At 48.8% G+C, this 10,283-nt stretch overlaps 1 protein-coding gene across 1 annotated transcript; it reads right to left on the reverse strand.

The window, feature by feature from the left end:
- Positions 1–291: 291 nt before the first annotated feature.
- On the reverse strand, positions 292–7,517 carry LOC105555321 (G protein-coupled receptor kinase 4-like; the record flags this gene model as incomplete). Its single annotated transcript, XM_012002198.1, has 5 exons — positions 292–466; positions 2,047–2,184; positions 3,069–3,206; positions 4,976–5,147; positions 7,375–7,517. Coding segments are annotated over 5 exons (645 nt in total), but the record flags the coding sequence as incomplete, so codon positions are not given.
- Between the last annotated feature and the right edge of the window lie 2,766 nt (positions 7,518–10,283).

The following is a 10,283-nucleotide window of genomic DNA, read 5'->3' on the forward strand; positions in this document are numbered from 1 at the left end:
CCCAGGCCCTGGGGAAAGGAAGGCCCGGCCGCCCGTCTCTTCCTGGACCACCACATCCCTGGCTGAGTATTGAGACCAAGTCTGGGGGTGGCACAGGGCAGTGCAGGGCTGGTGGATTCGCCATCCATTCCCAAGCCCCAGCTGGCCTCTCCCTGGGTGCAGGGAAAGCTCGCACCCCAGCACGCAAGGCGCCCACACCTGGGCGTGTCTGAGGCCTCAGGGGGTACACTTGCGGCTTTTTCTTCAATCCAGCTTTACTGAAAACACAACTCGGGTATTAGTGTGGAAAGATCTGCACACTCCCAAGGCACGTTTTATTTAGATGTATTTATTACAATTCCAGTCGGGAGGAGACGCCCACACCTGCTCCCTCCTGGCGCCAGGGTCTGCTCTGCGGTCTGCAGGGGGATGCTCAGCATCGCTTGGGTTCCACTTCCTGCTCACTGGGGACCATGGTCAGGCAGCCCTGCGACACACAGCGCTGGCCTCAGTCACACGGCTGATGCGAAGGTTTCACTTTCCTTAAGTGTAGACAACCATTTACAAACTTTGGGGGGGTGCTAATTTTTTTTATTTTTTTATTTTTTGAGACACAGTCTCGCTCTGTCGCCCAGGCTGGAGTGCAATGGCACAATTTCAGATCACTACAACCTCCACCTCCCGGGTTCAAGCAATTCTCCTGCCTCAGACTCCCAAGTAGCTGAGATTACAGGAACCTGCCACCACGCCTGGCTAATTTTTGTATTTTTAGTAGAGATGGGGTTTCGTCATGTGGGCCAAGTTAGTCTTGAACTCCTGACCTCAGGTGATCCACCCTCCTCTGCCTCCCAAAGTGCTAGGATTACAGGTGTGAGCCACCGCACCCAGCCTATTTTTCATACTGAAAGAAAGATGGATTAGAATGTTAGTGGCCGAGCTCTGAATAAACCCCCTGGGAACACACAGGGTACAAAGTAGGATGGTCCACAAATCCAAGGAGAGACACTGCATGGAAAAAAGGCTTGTCTACATTTAATGCTACTACAAAAGGTCTCTCCAAAGGATTCCATTTTTCTTTCTTTCTTTTTTTTCTTTCTTTCTTTTTTTTTTTTTTTGAGATAGAGTCTTGTGCTGTTGCCCAGGATGGAGAACAGTGGCACGACCTCGGCTCACTGCACCCTCCACCTCCTAGGTTCACGCGATTCTCCTGCCTCAGGCTCCCAAGTAGCTGGGACCACAGGCGTGCGCCACCACACCTGGCTAATTTTTGTATTTTTAGTAGAAATGGGGTTTCGCCATGTTGGCCAGGCTGGTCTCAAACTCCTGACCTCAGGTGATCTACCTGCCTCAGCCTCCCAAAGTGCTGGGATTACAGGCGTGAGTCACTGCGCCCGGCCAGGATGCCATTTCAAAAAGGAATCCGCTTTCCCCATGCGGCGGGCAAAGGAGGTGAGAGTCTAAGAGCCAGAGCAGGGAGAGATGCACGTGTGGGTGCCACCTGACGAAGGTTCCACAGGATGCCGATTTCTGAGCCCAGTGTAAAATATTTTGTTATCGACACGGGAGCCTGTTTGTGAACGTTGGAAGGCAATCCTGTTTTGGATCAGAACAATGCAATCTCGGCTCACTGCAACCTCCGCCTCCCAGGTTCTCTGCCTCAGCATCCTGACTAGCTGGGACTACAGGTGCCTGCCACCATGCCTAGCTAATTTTTGTATTTTTAGTAGAGTTGGGGTTTCACTTTGTTGGCCAGGCTGGTCTCGAACTCCTGACCTCATGATCCACCCACTTCAGCCTCCCAAAGTGCTGGGATTACCGGCGTGAGTCACTGCGCGCAGCCGTCTTATATAATTTTATCTCCCAAATACACAACAGCAACAAACCTCATTGCGAGGATGTTCTCACTGTTCTGGCTGGCCTCTACCTAGCACCACGTGGCTCTCAAACTGTATAAAACTGCTTGTAGGAGCCATTGCAAACAGAGAAAGTGTGATGTTTTCACCTTGGTAGTCAGTATGTTTTTCTTTTCACATACACATACATATGTTAGTTTTTAAGTGTTTTTACCCCTCTTCTGAAGAGTCTATAGAAGAAGCCTCTGTTTGGTCTGGAAACCGGGGTATGTATGTTCTTGTCTAGATCTAACGGCAAAGCTTTCTCCCTTTCACTTTTGTTGATGTCTTTGAAACACCCAGATTCGATCATCTGCATGCACAGAAGAGCAGGACAGAGAAGTCTCAGAGAAGCTTCCAGGTCAGTGGGTGTCTCCCAGCGCCAGCAACTCCTGCCCAGCCCCGTGCGGAGCAGCTCCTACCCAGTCCCGTGTGGGGCACCTCAGAGCTCCCGCACCCACTGTGAGGTCCCTTTCCTGGGTTCCTCCTTCCCTGCTTCCTGACCTCTTCTTGGATAAGTAACATGGTCTCCTCTCCCCTTGTCTCTCAGTGTACCCCCCAAAGTGGGGAACTACCATGGGAACCCTGGCTGCCAGTCAGCCCTGCTTAGGGAGGGGGGCTCAGGGGTGGCAGGCAAGCACCCATCAGACCCAAAATAGCTACCTCCTGTCCACTTCCTGTCACTGGGACCAGGGACATACCGTGCTTCTGGACTGCTGATATGGTCCTTGGCTTCCCCATGGTCTAGTCCTGTGGTCAAAAGTCTTATACAATCTTTTTTTTTTTTTTCTTTTTTTGAGACGAAGTCTCGTCCTGTCACCCAAGGTGGAGTGCAGTGGCGCAATCTCGGCTCACTGCAACCTCTGCCTCCCAGGTTCAAGCGATTCTCCTGCCTCAGCATCCTGACCAGCTGGGACTATAGGCGCCTGCCACTATGCCCAGCTAATTTTTGTGTTTTTAGTAGAGTTGGGGTTTCACTTTGTTGGACAGGCTGGTCTCGATCTCCTGACCTCGTGATCTGCCCACTTCAGCCTCCCAAAGTGCTAGGATTACAGGCGTGAGCCACCACGCCCAGCTGTCTTGTATAATTTTATCTCCCAAATACACACACACACACACACACACACACACACACACACCCTTTTCCCGGGTCATTGCTGGAACTAACGTAAAGCTGCTGTGCTAGAAGGGCAGTACCTCATTCTGCCAGGGGATGGAGACACACCCTGTAGCAAACTGAGCGTAGAAGTCTTCATCTGCGGTGTCCAGGTAGATCCCTTTCACTGCCGAGAACTGCTCGATATCCAGGACATCCTTACAGTAAACGGCATGAGGCTGTACAGCAAGAACAGAGGCAGCCTCTGAGGTCACTACAGCAATTCTCAGCTCCCTCAGTTCCCAGGAACGAAACGCCCAGCAAACTGACGCATAAACACTGCCATTCTTCCTCTCTCCATTTCTTTGCCAGGCCCCTCCCTCACTTGAGGCATTTTCTAAATCAGAGAATGTGTCCTCTGAAGACGTGGTTCACCAGCTTTTAGTGTCACCAATCTTGTGGGTACTGTGTCAGCTGCTCTGGCTCTCTCCCTCTCTCTCTCTTTCTCACTCACACACACACACACATACACACACACCCCCCTTCTGAGGGCCATGCCCTTCTCTTTTCTGTAGTGGAAAATGGATTGCAAACAAAGGCCAGGGATGCAGGGCAAATATTAGAAGATGCAGCACAGAACCAGAGAAGTGTAAGCAGGGATAGAGGCCACCAGCAGTGGGATCCCTTAGCGACAATTCTCGCACCTGCCTCCAACTCTAGGTGCGCTCCCTGCAAAGCGCCTGGAGAAAACCTGAGGAACAGCTGCAGCTCCCACTTCCCGCCCTCCTCCGGGTCCATCGAGTGGTCTCCAAGGCTGCAAGAGGCTCAGCTCCCTGGGTCGGCAGGTCCCTCCTCTGGGACAGGAGCCCAGGCCTGCAGCTCCTATCCCAGCACTGCTGTCCTCAGAGGCAAAGGGTCAGGCAGGCAGAAGGGAGTGCCAAGGCCCGGGTCTCCACCTGCCGCCAGTACCGTTGTTTGCACTTTCAGGGCAAAGGAACAAAAAGCACGGAAGTCGGCAGCTGTAGGGCCCTCATCTGCTCATGCCGGAGGCACCCGCAGTTCTGAGAACACTTTTCACCCAGGACTTGTGCACTACAGTAAAGCAGTGACGCTCCAAAGGCGCGCTGACGGTCAGCACTGCTGTTAGAGCAGCTGCTCTTCACTCATTCATCCCCTCAGGGTGGAGAGGTGGAAGGACACTGGCAGGCCCTGCCCCTAGGGGACAGTCCAGAGGAAGGTGTCCCAACAGCACGCTCACAAGGAGGTACAGTGACCACTTCAGGGTCCTCAGTATGGGGCCAGGCCACAGTCCCAGGACCTCATGAGAAGCGGAGTGGGGATACGCGTTCCAGACAAAGGAAGCAGGGGCGGCTCACGGCCGTGGGAAACACAGGAACAAGAGACAAAGCCAGTCCTGAGACCAGAAAGGGGACACAGGTGCCCAGGCATGGTGGCTCATGCCTGTAATCCCAGCATTTTGGGAGGTCAAGGCAGGGGGATTGGTTGGGGCCAGGAGTTCAAAAGTAGCCTGGGCAACATAGGGAGACCCCCGTCTCTAGGAAAAAATTAAAAACGAGCTGGGTGTCGTGTGCCTGTGATCTCAGCTACTTAGGGGGCTCCACCAGCACTGAGGCTGAAAGTGACACCAGGCAGGGAGCCAGAGCACCGCTGAGGCCTGTGAGGGGCCCAGTGAGTGGCCAAAGGACACTGGGGTGACAGAAGAACCACCAGGTAGGATAGGCACCATGAGCAAAAGCCGCATGCTGGCTGTGCCTGGTGATTCTGTGTCTGTTGTAATACAAAACAAAAAAACAAAAAACTGTTGCAGCTAGACACATCTCAGCACTCTGGGAGGCCAAGGTGGAGGACCGCTTGAGGCCAGGGGTGCAAGACCAGCCTGGGCAACACAGTGAGATCCCCCATTGCTATTTTTAAAAAAAGAAAGAGAGAACCTGTGCAGTGTGGATCACTGTTCCCAGGGCCCTACTCGTCCTGGCAATGCACTTACATCAGGACAGAAAGGGGGCTCCAACATGTTTGCCTCCAGCCTCCTGAAGTTGATGTTCTTGAACACGGGGTGCTGCTTCACCCCAGCCGCTCCCTCGCCCCTGCAGCCCAGCCGCTTGCTTGGATTCTTGGTGAGTAACTGCAAGAGGCAGAAATAGAATCCACTTAAGCCTCTGGATAAAAATGAAAACTCAGAACTCCCCTCCATAATAATAACCAAAGGACTCGGGAGGGCAGAAAGCAGGTGCATCTAACAAATAATTTCAAAGCATCAGCCAAACCTCAGGAACTCAGACTTTACTCATTAAATTATGTGATGCTTCACAGAGGAAAGGGGCTAAGGTTTTGCCTTTGAGCTATCAATAAATAAGGGGTTGGCTATGTTATTCTTTAAGCTTAAAAAATTAATCATAAAAATTTGGGGATTTTTAGAGGAAACAGAAACTGTTGTGAATTTCAGAAATACCACTAAGGACCTCAGATGAGGCAAACATTGAGCAAACCGAGTTCTAAAAATATATTCTGAATACTTTGGTATTCTAGTGTATTCTTAAAATGACCAGAAAGTATCTCTTTAGAAAGTATTCCTTACATACACGTTTACAATCATCACAAAGTCAAATAAGCCTTCCTCCACAATTCTTATCAATCAGAAAAAGCAGGGCTGTGCTCAGAAGCAACACATGAAAGACCTGAACCCCTGAAATGTGACCTAGACCCAGGCTTGGGAAACCACAGTCCAGCCACCACAGGCACCAGCTGCCTGGTTTTGTAAACAAGGCTTTATCGGCACCAGCCTTTTGCACTGTATTGGCAGAGCTGAATAGCTGTAATAGAGACCTGCAAAGTCTAAACGCTATTTACCATCTGGCCTTACAGAAAAGTATGCTGGTCCCTGGCCAACTCAACGTCCCAAAGACCAGAAAGCATTCTGGTCTGTGCTTCTATCTCCCACCTCTCAGCTCCTTGCTGGGCTGTGCCTGCTCCAGGGCTGTGTCTACAAAGCTCTTTGGCTCCCTGACTCCTGCTCAATTCTTCAGGTTTTAGCTTTCTAGCCCTCATCCCTGCACTAAATTAGGCTCCCCAACTTTTTTTGCTACAGCCTGAGGGCATCCTCCACCTCTCCTTGATGACAAATATTTCATGCTGAGAATGAGTCATTTGAATGTACCGTTATTGCCAGGCTGTCCTGCTAGACTCAAAGCTTCCTGAAGCTGGGGCTGTGTGACTCTTGCCCACTGTGATTCCCCAGCATCTAGCCAGAGCAGGCGCTCAGTAACAGTTGCTCAGTGCATTTGTTCTTTGCATGCTTTGTTGATTTAAAAGAGATCTGAAGGCTGGGTGCGGTGGCTCACGCCTGTAATCCCAGCACTTTGGGAGGCCGAGGCGGGTGGATCATGAGGTCAGGAGATCAAGACCATCCTGGCCAACATGGTGAAACCCCAAGTCTACTAAAAATACAAAAATTAGCCGAGTGTGGCGGCAGGCACCTGTAGTCCCAGATACTCAGGAAGCTGAGGCAGGAGAATCGCTTGTGCCTGGGAGGTGGACATTGCAGTGAGCCCAGATCATGCCACTGCACTCTAGCCTAGGCGACAGAGTGAGACTCCGACTCAAAATAAAAAAAAAAAAAGTTCTGAAATTAGATGGTGGTCATGGTTGCATGGCTCTGTGAAAATACTAAAATCTGTTGTATTACACACTTCAAACTGATGGACTTTATGACATATGAATTATATCCCAATAAAACTAATATTTTTAAAGATTTGTATGATTCATCCAGGATGAGCTGAATTGCCACAGAGTCACATTCACAAGGGAAATGGTGGTCCAGGGAAGGCTCCACCTCCTGAAGGGGCTCCCTCCAGACACACAGAGCCATGCCCAGAGCGCCCCAAGTGTCATGTCTTGCCATCTATCCCAGGTCAGTGAAAAATCCCAGAAGACGCAGGAGCAGAAAGCCACAAGACCTTGGGGTCTTCCTGCAGGACTCTGCGAGACCCTCAGAGGCCACCCCGGGGGTTGGCTGGCACTGCCCCTGGATCTTTGGAATAACCAGAGTGGGGTGATTTCCTGAGGCTCTGAAAGGCCGTCGTGCACAGGGGAGGACATTGGCAGAGTGAGGAGACCTGCGGTGTCATCCCGATTCTGCCCTCACTTTGCTGAGTGACCTCAGGACTCACAACCTCTCGGGCCTCACCCCTCATCTGTAAGAAGGTGAGGGCAGCCTACAGGATCCCCAGCAGCCTCAACACTCTGACAGGTGAGAGATTCAAAACACCACTGTGGCATCTACTAGTGCCCAAAGCGAGGCCCTGGTCCCCTCAGGGTGGCTTTCTCTGTGTTCTGAGGCACTCGGGCACCCGGAGAGAAAGGACAAGGATGCTGAAAGCCTCTCACGAACCCATGTAGCCGACTGTTCCAACTCGTCCTCGAGCCATCTGCCCTTCGGGGATCTCCAGGGCCAAACCGAGGTCTGAAATCCGGATGTGTCCTGTGTGTTCAAATACGTTATTACACAGGTCACGGGGGCAGCAGTGATACTTTAACAACAATTAAAAAGGGAAAAAAGGCCCCTCAGAAACCATGGATGGAAATAATAGTATTTCATACTCTGGAACAGTAAATATAAAATGATATTTAACCTTTTTCATGTTTAGTAAAATTCCATACAGTGCATTCAGTTTCACTAGTAGCAGGAAAATTTGATTTTTGCCTGGCTATTGATCAGGAAGCTCTTCAATCATAGATAAACCCTTGACAAGACAGAAGCACTGGATTTATTATTTTATGTCATACAGCTTCCAGATATATCAATAAAAATGTAACGAATATTATATCAACTACAGAAGAGTAAATAAACACTTTGTCAGAGTACCAGTACTATATACAGGGACAGCTATGCATGAATGATACGGAGTTTTTCTCTTGAGAACAAATGGTAATAGAGTGGGGGAAATAACAAACAAAATTAAGGTACTTAGGGAACTATATTACGTGTTAATGCCTTGTATATAGGAGGATTTAAATATTTGTTGAATTCCTATGGAACTAACAAATTAGGCCAGACATAGTGGCTCACATCTGTAATTCCAGCACTTTGGGAGGCCAAGGTGGGAGGATTACTTGGGTCCCAGATTTTGAGACCAGCCTGGGAAACATGACAAGATCCTGTCTCTACAAAAAAAAGATGTTTTTAAAAATGAGCTGGGTGTGATGGCACATGGCTATGGTCCCATCTACTCTGGAGGCTGAGGCAGGAGGATCGCTTGAGTCCGGAAGGGTGAGGCTGTGGTGAGTCATGATCACACTACTGCAGGGCAAGAGTGAGAACCTGTCTCAAAAAAACTGTAAAGAAAGTAAGAAATTATCGAAAACATTCTGCTGAGTGTGTAGAAAAATAAGCCAGCCCTGGAAGCGGACACTATCTTCACTTATCCTCAGCTTCTAATATAGTACCCAGGCCTAGAATAGGTGCTCAATAAATATTTATTGGCAAAATGAATGAACAACCAATAAATGTTTGCTAAAAACTAAAAATATGCAACATGCCCTCCAAGGTACTGTAGTCATTTTAAAATAGTCTACATGATGCTTTAGAGAGGAAAGCCGGCCTCTGACTCGGCTGCATACACATAATACACCACCCCCTGCCCTTGCTGCGTGCCCACCCTGGGAGGTGGGAGAGTACAGGGGTGAGGAGCACAGATTCTGTAGCCAGATGGAGTGGGTCTGAGTCCTGGCTCTGCCATTTACTATCACGTCTCAGTTTCCTCCCCTCGTACAGATGCATTCTTTCAATAATCCAGACTTCATTTTCTTTTTCTTTTTTTTTTTTTTTGTAGAGACAGGGTTTGGTCATGTTGCCCAGGCTGGTCTTGAACTCCTGGGCTCAAGTGATCCTCCCACCCCGGCCTCCCAAAGTGCTGGGATTACAGGCATGTGACACTGTGCCTGGCCAGCTTTCATGTCTTTTTTATTTAAGTAGAGTGCTAGCATGTTGTGACTTTTTTTTTTTTTTTTGCATCATTGACTTATTTTTCTTATAAAAATGGATTTTTAAACTGAGAAATGCAACTTAAAACTACATTGAAATACCAATTCCCAGCTAACAAACTGACAAAAGCTCCAAAGTTCGAGAACTCGGTCTGCTGGCGAGGCTGTGGGGAAACAGGTGCTCTTGGGCACTGCTGGTGGGAATGCAGACGGGACAACACCCTGGAGGGGAATCTGGTAATATCTGGCAAATTGCATATGAATTCACCCACTTCTAGGCCACTATCAAGGATACATTCAACAAACTAGGAAATAACATGTGCACAAGGCTCTCCATCGCGGCACTAATGGAAACAGCACGAGTGGAGATGACACGCCCACCAGCAAGGGCCGTGCAAACAGGACAGGTGCGCCTGCAGGAGGCACAGCAGACGGCGGAAGCGCTTCACGAGTGTTGCAGAGCCATCTTTGCCACAGATTCAGTGAAATAGCCAAGTGGAGGACAATACGTGTGGCCTACCACTTTATTTAAGAAACAAGTGGGGAACTTGCTTATATAGAATATGTGTATGTCTATACATATACCGTATGTAAATGAAGGAATAAAATACGAGTTAAAATAATTACTTGGGGGTGGTCAGGGATGGAGGGATGGAATCTAGACATCTCTCAATACATTCTATTTTGTGGTTTTATCTTTGGAACCACATAAATGTTTTACATAATTATAACATTAAAAAATTAGATTGCTAAAAATTGAAAGCAAAATTAAGAAAATGAACCTAATGGTGTATCCAGCTGGTGGTTTAACCACATAGAAGGGAATGATACTGAGTGACTTTTTTTTTTTTTTTTTTGAGACAGAGTCTCACTCTGTCACCCAGGCTGGAGTGCACTGGCATGATTTCAGCTCACTGCAACCTCCACCTCCCAGGTTCAAGCGTTTCTCCTGCCTCAGCCCCTCAAGTAGCTGGGACTACAGGCATGCACTACCACGCCTGCCTAATTTTTGTATTTTTAGTAGAGACAGGGTTTCACCATGTTGGCCAGGCTGGTCTTGAACTCCTGACCTCAGGTGATCCACCCTCCTTTGCCTCCCAAAATACTGGGATTACAGGCATGAGCCACTGTGCCCAGCCTCTGAGTGACTTTAAATTAATTTGAGTGAACAACCCGAGAGCCAAAGAACTTTTGCTAATGACTAAAATAATTGCAAAGAAATATTTTACTGTTTTTTTTGTTTGTTTTTGTTGTTGTTTGTTTGTTTTTTGAGATGGAGTCTCATTCTATCACCCAGGCTGGAGTGTAGTGGC

This window comes from Mandrillus leucophaeus, unplaced genomic scaffold (genome assembly GCF_000951045.1).
Source record: "Mandrillus leucophaeus isolate KB7577 unplaced genomic scaffold, Mleu.le_1.0 Scaffold68, whole genome shotgun sequence".
Classification (NCBI taxonomy): Eukaryota; Metazoa; Chordata; class Mammalia; order Primates; family Cercopithecidae; genus Mandrillus; species Mandrillus leucophaeus.